This window comes from Trachinotus anak, unplaced genomic scaffold, assembly GCF_046630095.1.
Source record: "Trachinotus anak isolate AG129_WGS33_773 ecotype Australia unplaced genomic scaffold, CSIRO_AGI_Tana_v1 ptg000013l, whole genome shotgun sequence".
NCBI classification, from domain to species: Eukaryota; Metazoa; Chordata; class Actinopteri; order Carangiformes; family Carangidae; genus Trachinotus; species Trachinotus anak.
This window is the reverse complement of record NW_027273864.1, coordinates 18,513,111-18,531,405: the sequence shown is the minus strand read 5'-3', so window position 1 is coordinate 18,531,405 and position 18,295 is coordinate 18,513,111. Positions and strand designations below refer to the sequence as shown.

At 40.9% G+C, this 18,295-nt stretch overlaps 2 protein-coding genes across 5 annotated transcripts; one reads left to right on the top strand and one right to left on the bottom strand.

Annotated features, from left to right (window-relative positions):
• Positions 1-162: 162 nt before the first annotated feature.
• Positions 163-10,540, top strand: brpf3a (bromodomain and PHD finger containing, 3a). 3 transcript variants are annotated; one of them, XM_071494310.1, is made up of 13 exons: positions 163-497; positions 2,116-3,642; positions 3,920-4,076; positions 4,865-4,996; positions 5,209-5,337; positions 5,450-5,762; positions 5,846-6,202; positions 6,555-7,109; positions 7,202-7,259; positions 7,702-7,784; positions 7,972-8,069; positions 8,156-8,310; positions 8,407-10,540. In XM_071494310.1, the coding sequence occupies exons 2-13, from the start codon at positions 2,135-2,137 to the stop codon at positions 8,588-8,590; spliced, it is 3,729 nt and encodes a 1,242-aa protein (XP_071350411.1). In that variant the 5' UTR covers positions 163-497; positions 2,116-2,134; the 3' UTR covers positions 8,591-10,540. The 3 variants fall into 3 exon arrangements, with proteins under 3 accessions (XP_071350411.1, XP_071350409.1, XP_071350410.1); XM_071494308.1 differs by having other exon boundaries at positions 359-497; positions 5,450-5,747; positions 8,407-8,727; XM_071494309.1 differs by having other exon boundaries at positions 359-497; positions 7,996-8,069; positions 8,407-8,727.
• Positions 10,541-11,313: 773 nt separating this feature from the next.
• Positions 11,314-17,885, bottom strand: mon1bb (MON1 secretory trafficking family member Bb). Of its 2 annotated transcripts, XM_071494311.1 has the most exons (7): positions 17,739-17,885; positions 17,459-17,538; positions 16,633-16,727; positions 15,933-16,529; positions 14,671-15,463; positions 13,858-14,005; positions 11,314-12,833 (listed from the first exon to the last, which is right to left on the bottom strand). In XM_071494311.1, the coding sequence occupies exons 2-7, from the start codon at positions 17,482-17,484 to the stop codon at positions 12,606-12,608; spliced, it is 1,887 nt and encodes a 628-aa protein (XP_071350412.1). In that variant the 5' UTR covers positions 17,485-17,538; positions 17,739-17,885; the 3' UTR covers positions 11,314-12,605. The 2 variants fall into 2 exon arrangements, with proteins under 2 accessions (XP_071350412.1, XP_071350413.1); XM_071494312.1 differs by lacking the exon at positions 17,739-17,885 and having other exon boundaries at positions 11,596-12,833; positions 17,340-17,476.
• Between the last annotated feature and the right edge of the window lie 410 nt (positions 17,886-18,295).

The window sequence follows — 18,295 nt, the reverse complement described above, 5'->3', positions numbered from 1 at the left end:
GCGGAATATCTGTGTCGTTGTTTTTCTCATCGCTTCTTTCTGTGATGAGCTTCAGACTGAGTTCGATGAATTCAGTTCCTCAGCTTGACCAACCAGAGCTCGGTGCGCGTTGAGTGCGAGGTGAGGCGGCGACCAGCGATTGGCTGAGGTGGTTTTTTCCAAAGGGGCGTATTTTTCAAGCCATCTTGACTGAATATTTAGCCTCATCCAAGGTACATTAATTTGATATCTTCGGGATTTTACTGCCCCCAAGTTGCTAACTAGCATAGTTTGAAAGGTTTAAAGCACAGCTATGACACCGGGTCGAGTTTGTGTGTTTGACCGAAGTCACGGCGGAGAAGTGAAGTGCTGAAGATGACGCTGTCGCTCCTGAAATTACCGGCTAGCTAAGCTAACGGCTAGCATGTCCGCCTTGGTTGTAGTCTTGTCACTAGCTGACATTTAGCTAGGTGCAGTAATTCTGTTTGGCACTCGCACTGCAGGGGACGATTTACAAGGTAAACGACTCTGGTATTTTCAGTATTTTCTGTGTTGCTTAGAAATTCTGCCGTTTTGTTACACGACTTCTGTGTGTCCCGTCCGACCGAGTAACGTTGTCGCACCAGCAAGAGACAATCTTTTTGCAGGGGTCTGGAGTACAAAGCGATACCCGAAACGTTGCACCTTGGCACTGCCGTGATCTAATGTATACATGCAATTAATTTATGCATTTAGGCACGGTGCATACAGTGCATCTGTTTTCTGGTTGTTTTGGCATGTATAATTGGGCTGCTAATCAACTTGCAATACAAATGTTGTCTCTACTGTTGTGCGCCTAAAATGGCTGACAGATGTTAGATACTCGGGTTGGTATTTAGCGCTCTTCAACCGAACTACGCACAGCAACAAGGAAAAAATAGAGGATGCTGCCATGTCATTGGGCTGAGAGAAATATGACAGTGTTACAGACTCCCGATTGGACCAATGAAGAGAGAGCTGAGCTGCATGTATGCAGGCAGTGCAAGTTGCTGTGGTTGTGTTTGTGCAGCAGGAGTACTTGAGGTAACATGCTGTGTTTTTATTACAGCGGCACCAGAGTTGACCCCTTTGTGCCCAGGAATAAAACAAGTAAACAAATCTTATCAATATTGCTAAATCAGAAATATGATAAATCAGGATAAGAAGAAATTCATTTTAGGCACACAGAGGAATATAAAACCAGCTTTGAGGGCAAAATATAATGCAAATTTGTAACCTATTTATTAATTATTAATGAATATAGGAAACATTTTATAATTACTAGATTATAACATGTTTACAGTGGTTTTCAGCTTCTTACCTGAGTAGCATTTTTATCAAGAAAGTATGCACTGAACATTGACCAGCAAGGAGGTAAAAATAAAGTAATAAACAACCATGGTGTGATAGGAGGGAGCATTGCCCAAATCGATGTCCACACAAACACACATTGTTAGCCACAGTCATACAGTGGTTCATACTGGACAGATGAATGTCAGAGTAACAAAATATATAGTGGATAAATAGTAGTGCTGTTAGGTTTCCAATTGACATCTTGAAACTGAAAATGATTGTTAATTTGAAATTCAACATTTACTTTGGGTGGCAGCAGTGGTTTGATAGCAGATATCAAAATAGCAGCATATTCAGATTCAGATCTCAGGTTTTATTGACTCAATGTCGTGATTACATGGTAGGGAGTACAAACAAACAATAGAGTAATGGCAAAACAATAGCACTCAACAAGAGTGCATCAAGGATTACTTTACCAAAAATACAAAAAAAAAACATCTGCAAAAAGGTCCCTAAATTAGATATAACATTTGGCTTATCTGTTATACTGTTATTCCAAAGTAATTTTTAAAACACACAAGACGGATTGTCTAAATAGGACTTGCAGTACAAATACCTTTTTCCCAATATTCTCATTGCTTGCAGTCTCACATTTAAACAACATGTGATACTCACTACAAAGATTGTTTCTGTCCGAGCTTTTATATTTACCACAGCTTTCAACTGCTTCTGTAAATATCTTGCAGTAATGGAACAAAGTAGGAATTGGTGTTCACACAGTAACTTAAATCACAGCAAAACATTTTTTTTCTCTTCATCTGTTAGGGAGCTGGTGTAAACTCCCATGCGGAAGGTGAGGAGGTGGGAATGTGAGACAGTTGTTTGCGGACTCAACATGGGTAGGGGTCGAGGCAGAGGGAGAGGAAGGGGCAGGGGATCATCTGGCCAGCTGCGGCCCCCCTCGCCCTACAGACTGCAGCTCTCTCCTTCCAGGGAGACTTTAACATACGCTCAGGCACAGAAAATAGTGGAAGTGGACCTGGATGGAAGGCTCCATCGGATTAACATCACAGATCCTCTGCCGGTCATAACCGAGGACGAGATGATGGCTCAGGACATTGCTGAGTGCAACAGCAACAAGGAGAACAGTGAGCAAACGCAGAGTAAAACCAGATCGAGTAGGAAACCATCAAACAGTAAAAGCAGGAGGAGTGGTAAAAATACATCTCATCAGAACCAACGGTCTGGCTCCCAGCAGCACACAGATGCTACTAATTCCCTCCAGCACCCATCCAACCAAAGCCCTCTGCCTGAGCCCACCTTCCGGGTGCTGAGTTCAGTTTGCCCTTCAGAGGCGCCTCCTCTCCCTGCAGCGTACTACCGCTACATAGAAAAGTCAGGGGAGGAACAGGACAGTGTGGCTGAGTATGACATGGATGAGGAGGACCTGGCCTGGCTGGAGATGGTGAACCAGAAGAGGGTGTCTGACGGTCATGCCTCTGTGTCTCCAGACACTTTTGAGCTGCTGATTGATCGTCTGGAGAGGGAGTCCATCCTGGAGTCCCGTAGCCAGGCTCTGTCCCAGAGCGCAGTCGATGAGGATGCTTTCTGCTGCGTCTGCCTGGATGACGAATGTCTCAACAGTAATGTCATCCTGTTCTGTGACATCTGCAACCTGGCCGTCCACCAGGAGTGTTATGGTGTGCCCTACGTACCTGAGGGCCAGTGGCTGTGCCGCTGCTGCCTGCAGTCCCCCTCCCGTCCTGTAGACTGTGTGCTCTGTCCCAACCGAGGAGGTGCCTTCAAACAGACAAGTGATGGACGCTGGGCTCATGTTGTCTGTGCCATATGGATCCCGGAGGTGTGCTTTGCCAACACAGTGTTTTTGGAGCCTGTTGAGGGGGTCAAGAACATCCCTCCTGCTCGCTGGAAGCTCACCTGCTACCTGTGTAAGCAGAAAGGCAGAGGAGCATCCATTCAGTGCCACAAAGCGAACTGTTACAGGGCCTTTCATGTCACCTGTGCCCAGAAGGCCGGCCTTTTTATGAAGATAGATCCGGTCCGTGAGACGGGTGTCAACGGTACCACCTTCTCTGTGAAGAAGACTGCTTTCTGTGAGCATCATTCCCCTGTTGGCTTTCGGCGCGACGGGTCGGGAGATGAGTCAGTTGAAGGAAGACTGGTGGGGGGCAGAGGGAACCGGGGTCAAAGGTCATATACTCAAAGCCCCCCCTCGCCACCAAACAAGAAGGCTGCCAAAGGCCAGAAAAAGAAGAATACAAAAGGGTCTGGTGGGTCAACACGTCGCTCAAATGTGCCTGTGCTGCTTGTGCCTCAGATCCCGTCTCACAGGTTTGACATTTGAATATTGTTGGAATTTACATAACCCAGCATGTCCAGTTAATTTCACTGCAGTGTAAAAGAGGTTATTTATTCTTCCACTGATCAATAGGAAACACGTCTCTTATGTAATTTGGTTTTGACCCAGTGCAGTTAATCAAGTGTCTGTAAACATATTTTTATAGACAATTATTGTTATTTTAAATCACCTTATGTCAAGTCAGTTGTGTTATTATGACCAACGGTATTATCACATAGGTTTTAATGTATAACTTTTACATCTCCACAGGCTAAACAAGATCTGCACAGGAGCTGAAGTCCAGAGAAAAAATCAGTTCATGCAAAGGCTTCATAATTACTGGTTACTGAAACGTCAATCACGAAATGGGATGCCTTTAATACGCCGACTTCATTCCCATCTACAGGCCCATAGGACAGCAGAGCAGGTGAGCAGAGAGATTATGGACAGTACATATGTTAAAAAATATGTTTTTTTTACATAAAATTTAATTTAATATGAACTATATATTTTAATATTATTATTATTATTTTTTTTTATTTAATATTAAATACATAGTTCTGTCGTGTTCATAGTTTTGCAATCACATGGCATATCACAGAAAATGGCTTTGAATTAGTGAAAATGGAATCCATCAGCATTTTAGGTCTTGTAGGTCTGTCGTATTTTAACACTTTAACTGTGCCCATTACTCAGACTTGTTTAAAACTGGTATCCAGAATTAATTTATACATCCATCTGTGTGGTTGAGTATTATGAAATATAGAAACCAGCACATTTACAATAACATTCGCTAGAAAGTGAGGGATTCAGAGAACCAATAAAGTCTGTTCAGAACAGTCAGTCACACCATGTTTGTATTCTCACACACTGAAATCAAGCATAAGCCCAGACATCACACTTTGCAATAGCTGATTCAGATAGATGGCAGGCTTCCACGCAAGCCTTCACTGCTCTGTCACCTTTGCTGCAGACCTCTCGCTGTAGCAGAAGGCAACAGCGTGTAAAAAGTTATAGATGCTGGTTTCAAGCTATTGCTTGCTCACTCACTCACATAATGCCAGGGGATGACTTAAGCTGTTTTGACCCTCAAGTGCAGGTAAAAAAAAAGATTCATCCAGAGTGGTTAAGATGATAAAATACAATGTTAATTAGGATGGATTTTAAAGCTGAATCAGAAATCTGATCTCTTTGTATTTGTTCCCTTGTGTCCAGAGGGAGCCTGATGAGAAGCTGTCTGCTGCAAGAGAGGAGCTTCGATATTGGCAAAAGTTGAGGCAAGACCTTGAGAGAGCCAGACTTTTGGTGGAGCTGATCCGCAAGCGAGAGAGGCTAAAGAGAGAACAGGTGCGTTATAGAGGAAGTGTGAGGTATCAGACAAGCTATAATTATTAAAGGTATTTTAATAATACTCCTATTAGTATTGCCATTTACGAACATGTCTGTTAGAGCAGCAGTAAACTCTGTTCTCTTCAGCATTCCTGATTCATTTGAACCTTTAAAGAGTGACCTTGTATTTCCTCTCCTCTACCCTGTGTGTTTACGTCATCTCTCTCCAGATGAAAATTCAGCAGGCTGCTCTTGAGTTGAAGTTGACCCCAGCACTGATGCTTCTCCGATCCACCTTGGACCAACTGCAAGAGAAGGACACGGCCAAAATCTTCTCTCAGCCTGTCAATCTGTCAGAGGTTGGTGCAGTTTGAAAACAATCTTCTTAAATACACAGTTTTCAGTCAGCAGCATATTTACTCTGGCTTTATGATGCCTCAGCTAATTTTCTGATTATAATGATTCACTGAGGTCCCAGATTACTTGGAGTTTATTTCCCAACCCATGGACTTCTCCACCATGCGTACCAAACTGGAGGGACATGCCTACTGCTCCATCACAGACATAGAGAAGGACTTTAACCTCATGATTTCCAACTGCCTCAAGTACAACTCCAAGGACACCATGTTTCACAAGGCAGCTTTACAGCTGCGGGAGGTGGGTGGAGCCGTCCTCCGCCATGCCCACAGGCAGTCTCAAAGTATTGGCCTGGACCCCAACACGGGCATGCATCTCCCAGAGGCTCCAAACAAACATGGCTTCTACCACTGTACGTGGGATGATGGTGAGTTGAGAATGAGATCTAGCTATTTCTTGATGAACATAACCCACATGCCTTAACTATTCTCATGCCCTTTTCTTCCTCAGTCGATTCTCTGCTGGACCCAGAGAACAGACTGCACTTAACAACAGACGAGCAGCTGAAGGCCTTACTGGATAAACTGGACATGGTTACATCCATGCGCACCAGTGGTGGCCGAACCAAACGCATAAGGCTTCTGCGCCGGGAGATCAACACTCTCAGACAGAAGATGAACCAGCAGAAGCAGCAAAACACTCAGTCTGTGAATGGTAATGACATGGAGGATGAAGGAAAAGAAGAGGAAGAGGAAGAAGAGGAGGAAGAGGAGCAGGATGAGGAGGAAGAGGAGAAGGAAAAGAAAACAGAGAAGGCAAATATAGTGGATAATGGACCTTTGACTGCAGTGTCCACCTCTGGGCCAGGTAAAATTATTTTTACTCTTTATAATTTAGATACTTTACTTAAATGCAGTTTGGCTGCACTGCACAGTTATAAATGACTTATGATTACTGCTGCAGCTGACAATTATTACCGTTACCGTTGTTTACGATTAATAGATGAATCATTGTCTACAACGTGAAATAGTGAAGAAGTGAGTCCAATGTGGTCTAGGAAAACCCCAAACATTCAGTTTACAGTGATATAAAACAGAGACATGCAGCAAATCATTACATTGTAGAGCCTGCAACCAGTGGATTTTTGGAGATTAATTATTAATTATTTAATTATTTCAGCTGTATTTATGATCTTGAAATAAATTTCTCTTTGATGCAGATGACTCTCCACCTGTGTTAGAGCTTACTTGCCCAGTGTCATCACCACTGCCAGGAGATGCTCCTCTTGAGCCTCCTGTCCTGGGTATTGTGACCGGAGGCAGGAGGTCTCCAGGGCGCTCCTACAAGCGCCAGAGATCATCCCGCAGTGGGAGCAAAAGCCAAGGTGAAGATGAGGCTGAAGTCGGTGAAACACCATCTTCACAACCAGAGGCTGTTCATGAGGTTACACCACTGGGAACACCCCCAACTCTGCCTTTGGCTGGGGTTGGTCGTCGTACGTCTGTTCTGTTTAAGAAAGCTAAAAATGGGGCAAGAATGGCAAAAAACAAGTCCCCACCACAACAGAATGGGAAAACGTCTGAAAGTAAAACCAATGGGTTGGAGAGCACCCCTGCTAGTCCAAATTCACCCAGTGTGACCAGCATTACCACCTTGCCTCCCACTCCAAATGCCTCCCCTGCACCTCCCTCTCCTTCCTCGCACCACCTGAGGTCCAGAGGCCTCAGCTCAGAAAGTGACACAGACAAAGTCCCTCCACCACCCAGAGAAGCAGGTATGGACAAAATGGCTCACTTAAATTCTGAGACCGACTCTTGAGATTCATAAAGTGGATATCTGTCATGAATTTATTTGTGTTTGTGCTAGGTCTCGCAAATGGAAAGCACACCTCTGCAGACCATGATGATGACGACCAAACATTAAAGTGAGTATGCAGATATTCATAATCTCTGTTGGTATTGAGTTTTAGCTTTTCCTTCGTAATAAATTGTACCTCAGCTGCTGCAATCAATATTTTTATATTAATAGTGAATCACACTGCAGAAAATGATCACCTGACTGCAGATCTACAGAGCTTTATTAAGTTTCAGAGTTTCAGCTTTAGTGTCTTGTCCACAACTTAATTGTTTTAGGTCACTCTCACCTCACTCATAATTGACATGACTCCAAATGAATGCTACTGTTGCTTTGTATCTGCTGGATGTGTCAATAATCAACTGTTTTCTAACTAGTTTGAGTGTCATAAAAACTTAAAAAGTGATAATCAATGTTGTGTTCACAACTTGACACAAAAATGTGCTTTTGCAGGTTAAAAACTCAGCCACCTCTCTTGTTTTTTTTTTTTCTCCTCTTGTTTACATCCGTAGTGTCTCCCCACCCAAACGTAGTCGGGGTAAACCTGCATTGGCCAAAGTCCCTAGCAGTGAGAATGGAGACATCTCTGGGTCTGGTGTGTATCAAGAGAGGGCAATCAAAATACAGTGAAATGGCACTGTCTTTGTGTGCTTATTGGATGTGTAATGCAAGATTATACACCAAAAGTTTAGTGTTTTCATGACCAGTTGAGTTTTAGGTTTGGGCTCAAGAGCTGTCATGAATACAAATTAATTGTACATATTGGAATATCCTGTTCACAGGAAAGTCTACACTTCTGTGTTTAGATAGTGAGAGAGAGCTTGCACCACTGGACCTAGTTTGGGCCAAATGCAGAGGATATCCCTCATACCCAGCAATGGTGAGAATAGATTCAAATATTTTTGTTCACGCACAGAAGGGTAAAATGATTCAATGTACTGTAACTGACAGAATCTACTGTTACAGATTGTTGACCCAGACATGCCCCAGGAAGGGCTCCTGCATAACGGCATCCCCATTCCAGTGCCTCCTGTGGAGGTACTTAAACTGGGCGAGTGGAGGCAAATGGACGAAGGCGAAAAGCTCTTCCTAGTGCTCTTCTTTGACACCAAAAGAACTTGGTAAGATTCAGACAAGGAGGAGAAAGCAAACACTGAATTTCACAACAATCAGGAGCAGTTTTGCTCACTCTGAAAATTGTCCCTCTTGGTTTTCAGGCAATGGCTCCCTCGTAACAAACTACTGCCACTGGGGATGGATGACACTGTAGACAAACTACGCTTAATGGAAGGAAAGAAACCAAGTGTTCGCAAGTCTGTACACACTGCTTATGACCGAGCCATAGTACATTTAAACCACGTGAGAGGAAATCTTAACTTCACTCCCTCCAATTTTATATAAATTTTAGCTGAAACATTTTATCATCTAAACAGGCTGCCGGGTTATATATGTAGAAGCTTCATCAATGGTCTGAAAAAGGTGGAAAAGTAAAATTAAGGATTACCAACATTTCCAGCAGTTGATGGTATTTAAAGGTTTTCTGCATAGAACCGATGCTGTGGTTTTTAAAATGGAGAGAAAAGGTGCTTGAACATATTTTTGTAGATGAATTTGTTCATTTATTCACGTAATTTTTTTTTTAACGGTTTTACACAACCACTGTTGCTATTTGTTCATATAAAGTTTTTATTTTAGGCCAAAGTGAGTTGAGACTTAAGTGAGAAAAGTGTAAATATTTCATTGTGAAAGGGATTGTCTTGATTCAAAATATATTTAGATTGTAATTGCCGTAGAAATGTCACTGTGTTTATTGAAGTGAAAGTCCCACTTAATGTTCATATCATATCTGGACTAAGTGGATATTTTTATGGGTGAAAATTTAAATTTCAAGCCAAAATTGTCTTTGGAAATGCAAGTGGTACTGGTAATATTAAATAAAACATTTATTTAACATTACCAGTATTTTCCAAATGGATGCAAAAAGGCACCAAACTAGAAGTAAAGACTATAGTGTACCTTATGTGTTTTAATCTGCAGAGGTGGTATACTTACCTGCTAAAGATGCCTTAATAAATGTTAAGGTCGCAAACAAGTATACAGAAATAACTTAAAAGGCAGATTTAAGTGCTGAAGAAGGCATGGTATTGCCGAGATCATTTAAGGTTGAAACTACATATGTGTCATTCTAAAGCGCTCCTGCATTCTTTGTTTACTCTGGAAATTTAAAATAATAATGTATATTTCAAATTATCCTTCCATTGAATCACATGGTGTCTGGCCTTTTACTTACTGTTGAAATATTATTCAAAAACAAAGTCATCATCAAACTTGCTAGAGCTGGCAGTGACACTGAATTTAAAGCTTAGCCTCAAATAAATGTATCCTACATTTGTCTCCTAGTATATGTTTTGGGTGTGTACACATTTTATTCAAAGGTTCTGACAATTGCTCTGTAGAGCACAATAGAAGTACAATACAATGGATTCAAATGAATAGAAATACTGATGATTGGTCAAATGGCTGCAAGTGCAAACATTCTTGAACTTTTAGTCCAGCTATGATGTGCTGTGGGTGGGACTTGAGAGGTTTTTACTTATTTTTCCATATTGTGAAACTGTATTATGATACTAGAATGTTGGAGTAACCGGTGCAGCTACTTGGTTAGTAAGATGTGATGCCACTACATAGGTGAAGCTGATTATTTTGTGGTTATTATGACAAAGTCTACTGCAATCACTCACTGAAAACTTGCAATTATTTGCAAATCTGGCTGAAATGACTTGAAAAGCACAATCGGTCTGTTTTTAAAAGAAAAAAACTTGTAGGATTGGTGACTCCTGGAGCCATATGTGTGGCAAAAACCTTGTGTGTGCGTGTGCGTGTGTGTGTGTGTGTGTGTGCGTGTGTATACAGTATATACATATATGTATACAAACTAAATGTAGTAAAGGTGCATGTGTATAGTTTTGTAAATATGTAAATGTATGTTTATATTGGCTTACATGAAGTAATTTAAGGAATGCAAAAATCAAATTTAGATTTTAATTTATAATTTGTGGCAGTCGAGAGTGTTATTTAAAAAGTAAAATATTGAAAAGATTTATGTATGATGCTACGTAGCTCTTTGTAATAGTGATGGTATTCACCAACATGTCAGAACATATTATCTAGAAGTGAGGTGGCACAAGACCTGAGCTCTGTAGGCAGCAGTGACGCCTACAAGAGGTTTTTTTGTTTTCCTTGGTGGCAAGGGAGATTTTTTGATCTTGTCATTTGAAATGTACTGCAAGATCGGTGAATCTGCCTGAGACAATATTTTCTCATACAAGAATAAATGCTGTTTGAAACAACTGTATGTGTGTAATTTTTAAGGAGGAGCTGTGTCTGTTTGATCAGTTTTATCGCACTGTAGAATCTTTATTTCCCTCAAGTCAAGGTATCAGTAAGTATAAGAAGATTAGACAGAAGCTAAAGTTCACCCACATTTCTAAACTGAATACATCAGCCCTGTTTGACTGCCTGACCCATTTTAAAAGGCAGAATTTACAATAAGTCTAATCTTCACAGCTTCCCACGTTATCTCATAATACACTGTGTGCTGGTCAGTTAAAGTGGTCATATTTAACTTGTCAAGTGAGCATATTGTGTATATCAGCTACTTTTTTGGGTCATCAGCCACTGTTAACTTGTACTATATGACATTAGTTTGACCAATGAAAACAGCTGTTGTAATGTTGTAAATAATAGAAAGCCAGACATAGACAAGACTTAGTTCTTGTAAGCAGCCTTGGTTTGTTATGAGTCATTGCAGGTAACACTTTTATTACAGTGATATACCATTACCCTTGTACAGTATTTGCCATGTGTTCACAATGTGTTTGTTAAACATCACAGCTTGTACTCTAAACATGTTTATCTTAAAGCTTCTCCAAGTGTATTTCTGGTGTTAACACTTTGCCGACTGTTTAAAGGGAAGTTTTTTGAGACAAGATTTTGAGTGACACTGCCAAACACATGAGTTTTTGATTTCTGTGAGGCTATATTGTTTAACTTAAAATGGTTCAGACTGACAGACTGAACCTTTATTTGGGACACAACAAACGACACTGATTAATGAAATGTGATTAAAAGTGTCAATGAAATGCTGGTAACGCTTTATTTTACGTTTTAATTTCCTATGGTGTATCCTGGAGAGAACTATGTGACTTTGTACAAATTGTAGGAGGGGATACCTGCCTCGATTAAAAAAAAAAAAAAAAAAAAAAAAAAATTGTACCAAACTAAATAGATTTTACCAGGAAAACTCCTAGAACATTATTACGTAAATTACAGACCTGCAAAAGCAAACATTACTTAATACTAATTTTTCATCTGGTAGATAATAAATGAAACTTATTCACTACATCTCTTGGACAAGTGTACATTTGTGAAACCTTGGATTTATTTCATAATACTATAGACATATTCTTAAGCCTTGGAAAATTTCTCAGAGACACAAGGATGAGGCTACTGTTTATAGACCATCTTTACAAAACTATTATCCAAAAAGAGAAGTACCTGAACTCACTACATCAGGTGTCAACTGATAATTCAACAAGAAGCATCTGCAGTATCTGTTCTTCACCTAGTAGATGATGACATGGTTTGACCTCTGTCAATGAAAACACTAACAATGAAAATGTTTATTATGTAAAGGATAATGTGTAACAGGATGAGATTTCCTACTTGTTTTCTGCCCATAATGTAACATGAATGAAACCTGATGGTTTTAATTTGAGTGGAAACATTAATGGGATATAAAACAACACCATGTTTTCAAGTTCTGTCACAGGGATGTGCAACCGATGCATAACACATGGTGGCTCATCACTGCTCTGGCAGTCCCACTTGTTATTCCGGTTTATGCTGAGCCCAAAAACACAACATACTTTCAATTCTTGCATATCCAGTTTTTTAACATTGGGATGTTTTTGTGTCATGAAAAAAAAAATCTATATGTGATAACTAGTTTGAGAAAGGTAGTTTAAGTTCATTTTTCTCCTCCTCTTAACTTACACAAGAAAGAAAAAAATCTCTCTTGTTGCAGTAATAAAACAATATAAAAACATTTAAATATAATTGCAATTACATTCTACCACAGTTCAATTTAAAACGTACTAATGCTGTTTTGCCCTGACTGTTTCTGATCGAAAGCAGTGATGCGATGACATGCTTTCGTGTTAAGGTAAGGAAATAATACTAGCTTCAAAGAGATCATTCCTTCTTTAAATAGTGTAAAATGTAGTGTTTGATTCCAGTAGTCAATGTCTGTCAAGTCCAACAGGTGACAAAACAGGGTTCAAAAATATCTTGGAACCAGTGTACAAACTATTGTTGAATGAGGCAGAGCCGCCACTATTGTAGCACTAAGAGAGTCCTATAGAAGAGATAAGAAGCCGTTATCTGTGGAGTCTTGCTGGTCAGATTTGCCACCTCGAGAGCTCTTGCTGGGGTTTGGGGTGGTCGAATACTTTGGGGGGTATCTGATGAAGAGACGGTCCTCCTCCTTTTTAATCCACCTTAGAAGCTTAGTGATAGCTGTAATAGCACAGGCCTTTGTCACCAGAGGACTGAAGCAGGTGTACAGCTCAAATTTACTTGTGACCTACAGTGGAGAGGAAAATGAACAATTTAGGTGAGCGCATCAAAGCGGATCTGAAAAGAAGCTGCAACAATTTGTGACTCAGTGTGTTTACGTGAACATTAGTAACTGGGTTACAGTCTGCCATCCAGTAGGCTGTTTTCTTAAATGTCATGTAAATGAGAAACCCACTTTCCATAATCAGGGTAGGGAATTGGAGAACCCTGATTTCCACAGCTAGATTCTGCTGGAAAATGCTGATTTCTGTAAATACATAACTGGGTTTTTCTGATTGGCTTATTACAAGCACGAATTTGGAGGGTGAAATATTCAGATAGGAAGAGTATTGCTGTGGCAGCAAGAAGGTTTAATGAAAGGAGAGATGATTATGCGTGTATATGTCCTCATGTTCAACATAATCCCATCCAAAGTCTGAATTAAACTAAAACTAACAAAGTAGATTCTACAATAACTCCACCATTGAATATTTGACTATTAGTAAAATTCAGACACATTTACGCCATGTAGAGCTGCCATGATTAGTCAAATAACTGATTAGTGATTAATTTTATTAAAAAATATAATGATTAACGAAAACATCTATGGGCTGTTGGTCAGACAAAACGTAACATTTAAGATTGACTTGGGCTATGGGAAATTTTAAAGGGCATTTTTCACTATAATCTGACATTTTACAGACAAAACGATGAACTGAGAAAATAATCGGCAGATTATTCGATAATGAAAATAATAATTTGTTAGAACCCTAGCGCTGTGCAAGACTGTGCTCAAGACTTCAGAGATAAAAATTCAAATTCATATTAAACGATTAACAAACAGACATGGGTGAAAACATAACCTCCTTGGTAATAAGATCAATGTGGGGGAGGAATCCAATTACTGACCTTCTGCATGTATGCATAAATTTACAGTGAATTTGGACAAATTTGTCCAGTTACCTACATAACCTGATTTCTTTTGAATAAGCTAGATTCCTGAGTATATCCTGTAAACTGTAAAGTACATATCTATAAGCACATCTACATACCCAGGCTAGCAGAGTTTCTCTCTCTGCGACGTGGTAGATGAGCTTGAGGGGCCGTGAGGTGCTGTGGATGCGGCTGTGCATATAACGATAAAGGTCGAGCAGTCTCATTTTCTCCTCTTCACTGCTGTACGGTGCCTCCATCTCTGGGCTACATGCAGCAACAAAACGTAGCATAAAGGTTACAGACAGAAAAGAAAACTTTTTGCTATATTGTTCTGATTAATGATAAGTAAACAAATTTGTTATTACTATTTGACGTGTAGTGCTGTGATTATTTGCATAATTTCATTTTCAAGGTTTGGATTGGCTGCTGACTCATGTAATAGGTCACCTAACTCTTTCAGTTCAGCTCATCAAGAGATAAGTGTAGTGACATGGCAGGATTAGTGGAGTGCTTTTTAATTTCTGTGCCCTTGTAAGTGGTAGCCCTATTACAGAAACCCTTTTATTCTGAGGTACTCAATAAAAAACAGGACACTGTAATTTGTAAACACCTACTACTCCAAGCTGTGGTTTTTTTTAGATGGGCTTCCTCTTACACAAGGTATTTATACGGTGCACAAGCCATGGCCTTCATGTAAAATATTTCTAAGCTAATGTTATATCACAAACAATTAAAAAAAAAAAAAAAAAAAAGATATTATGAAAGACAAATATCACTGTCTAGCATTAAGTGCATTTTAAAATACTTTACAAAAGCATAAAATACATAACTATTTTTTGTTCATTTTTTAACTATAAAAATTGACGGCTCACAAGTCCCTTCAGTAATTGCACGGACAGTGACAGATACACAAACACACAAACACACACCTGGTGAACTGAGAAAGCTGGCGGTAGTTGTCTGGAACGTCAAACGGCTTGTACATGAAGTGTCTGAGGTCTGAGACGCCCACCTGGCTCACGCTGTATGACTGGGCTTTGGCAATGAGGCTCAGGGAGTTCTGAGCCACCATGGCCTCCTCTATCTTCCTCTTGCACTCAGCTACAGCGTAGAAAGCCTCCTTGTCTGTCGAGAGCAGCAGCAAACAAACAGTGCATTCTGGAGGGTCCAGGTAAGAAATGTATGCATAAAAGTAACAGTCAGGATTAAAGAGGGGGAGGCAGATGGGAGTCCAGATCTCCCCAGCCTGAAAGGCAGAGGAAGCTCCAATGAGGTTGAGCAGGAGATGGACGTCAGCAGGCTCCAGTCTGGTGTCCTCGATGACGGTCTTCTCTTGTACAATGGTGAGCAGCTGGTTTTTGGCGATGAGGATGGAGAAAACCAGATTGGGCGTGATAGCTTTCTGCAGGATCTGGCTGAGAGAGTCCCTGAGAGAGGAGGCTAGGGGTAAGCAGTGTATTGCTGAGAGGAGGAAGCTGGGGTCTGAATCTACCAGGTTGAGGAGGCCGTCCAGGATCTTCTCTGAGCCTGCCAGGAGTCTCCTCAGGTCATAGTTTTTCTTGTGTTCAAAGATGCGAGATATGCTGGCCTGCGTTAGCATGCTGATAATCTGATAGTACACGTAGAGGAGCTCTCCACGCAGCTGCTGCTCAGACTGACGACTGCTGGAGACGCACACAAGCACTAGGGGCCCTTTCTGTAGGAACACCACAGTGTGCTCCTCTGAGGGAAGGAAGAGAAAACATCGGCAAAATAAGGATGATTCTGAAAGCACCAGTGAATGTCAACTAACAGCACACCTACATGCTCAATGTCTCTGCACTCAAAAATACTGCACATCTTTCAGGCTTTGTCTTTAAGTGTATTTTCAAATTAAAACACTGTATTTCAAGTAAACACAAAGCAAATGTAAAACAAAACTGTAAATGCCCTGAATTTCTACTTGCTCTTCGTTTTTCTCTCCATTGTACAGCACTTTTTGTCAACTGGCAATAATTAATTTGCCCTTTATAGCAAGCCAGAGCTACTGCAGTCCACTGACCACCCCTTCCCACAGTCCTCTGCAAAATTTCTACACACATTAGAGAATAGAATATGTCTGATCACCTGTGAAATATCCAGTGGAAATTTACAATAATATTACAAAAAACTATGTGGGGGGAAAAAAAAAAAATCACACTCATGCTCTTACCTGAATAAACTGAGCGGATGATATTATCGCTACTTTGGACAAAGGACACCAACGCCATCATGACTCCCATTGTGGATGAAAGAGCCTCTTCACTGCCATAACGGGAATAGATGGGTTTGCCTGCTTCACTTAGCACAAACACATGCTTCCTGTGCTGCCGCCAGCTTTCAGCTGTCACATCCTCATCACGATGAGACATGAAGGCAGGAGATTCCTGGGTGCCTGCCTCCAACAAGGGAGATGACCTTCCCTTTACACCTATACCTTGCTCCTCCAGTTTGGCCTTGGCCAGCATTGTAACCACAAACTCTCCAGAATCGCTCTGGTTATTGTCTATGGCAGCGTCCTCAGTTCCTCTGTCAGTTGTCTCGAGCGATTCATTGTTCTGACACTCAGAGTTTTCTGCTGCCTCAGTCTCTAGCTTTTTTACCTGGTTAGAAAGGGGCTCTGCATCCGGACTATGTTCCTGCGCTGGAACATCTGACAGGTGCAAATCTGCAGGCTCCTCTTTCACAACAGTGGTACTGTCGTTTCTCTCCACCGGATCAGGAAACATGTGATTGCCCAAGAGGGAGAGAGATGTTGCCAAGGTGTCAGCTAAGATGAAAACAAAATTAAATTATAAAATGAGTGATGAAAATGAAGTCATGGGCACCAAAGATTCAAATGACTTTAATAATAGATTATATAATTTATTCACCAGGTGGGTTGCTCTCTGAGGGTGGATCACAAATCTTCACTCCCTGTGCCTCTCCTTCTTGATGATTGTCTTTCTCCATGATACCATCCCAGTCACTGGAGATCAAATAAAAACACACTATAACCAAACAATTCCAAACAAACAGCTTTACATTCAGTTTAACTCAGTGGCTGAACCCTGGGAGAGCATGCATCTTGAGACTCTTATGAATAGGAGCACTCATAATGGACCAGAGAGAGGGTCACATGATGACAGAGGAAAACTGGTTACAGAGCAGAATTATAACTCCAAGATGCCGGACAGACTTGGGAATTCAAGACCGATTACAACTTCCAGCAACTCGGCTAATGCTACACCACAGATACACGACAGAGACACAAGTAACCGTTGTTAAGTAACCAAGGAGCAAACGTGTGTGTAGTACTAGCTAAAGTAACTTATGAAGCTAATGATACCTTCTCTGCTAATTTGCACGACGTCGAGAAAGCTTACTTTTGAATGTCCACAGATGTTTGACTGTGAATTCCGATACAGCTCTGTAAATGTTGGCTATAGTTACACAGCTAACACCGCCTGCTAGCAAGCGACACACACACACACACACACACACACACAGATCAATTTCATGGCCTTGGCTTAACAGTGAGCAATGCAAGCAACCGTGGTCAACAAAAATTAGGCAGATAAAGACACGTAAGAAAACTTACGATTTCTGAGGCGTCAAAACGTTGGGTTAAATGTGTAATTTGCCACATTAACTTTCATCGGGAGCCCAGTTGCAGACAGGCTGTCAAGAATGAGGGCAGAAAACAAATTTTCCTCTTACCACAGCAGACATCCGGAATCTCTCATGACAAGCTCAGCTGACCAATCAGGTTGTTCGCTGGCTCAGACTAGTCCCGCCCCCTTATGGTACGTTTCAGGCAAAAAAATAAATAAATAAATAAATAAATATTGATGTACTGTGCGAGATTATAACATTATTTTTATCTGGGTAAGCTAAATATGCCACATTGTGCAGTTTTTTGTTGAAAGACATCAGAAATAAACATATGTGAATTGCATGGCTTTCTACAACAAAATTATAAACATTGTTGGCCACTTGCCTTTTCAGCGACAATATCCTGTTTTAGAGAAAACGTAGATACGATCTTAGTAGACCCACAGCGGCCGTGGCGGTACGCACAGAGTTCAGAGTAGTTTCCCACGTAAATATTATGGAGAACAGTGGAAACTTTATGCTTTTACACGCTATTCAGCCGCAGGTTGGGTCTTCAGTGGTTTCTAGTCATCTGGCAGAGGTCTGCTGTATGTCCGGTGGGATAAAATGTTTGTCCTAGAAACGGTGGCTTTGCCCTGGGCATGCATTTTATCACTCAGTGCCATAAAGCAGACATGTGTGCGGTCACAAAAATAAAACGCGTAAAATAGTAACGTTGCGTTTGCGTAGACATTGCTGTTAGGATAAAGTACTGAGAGCTATGAGCGATGTTGCTATTGCGGATTGGTGACAGAATTATTTTTAATTTGAAAAATGTAATAGGTTTGTGTGTATAATAGACACTGCTATAGTCTGGTCCAGCAAGACTGAAACGCTTAGTTCAGCTAGAAGAAAAATAAAATAACTGTATTTTTTTGAAGGATGTTTACGTTGTGAGGTGGC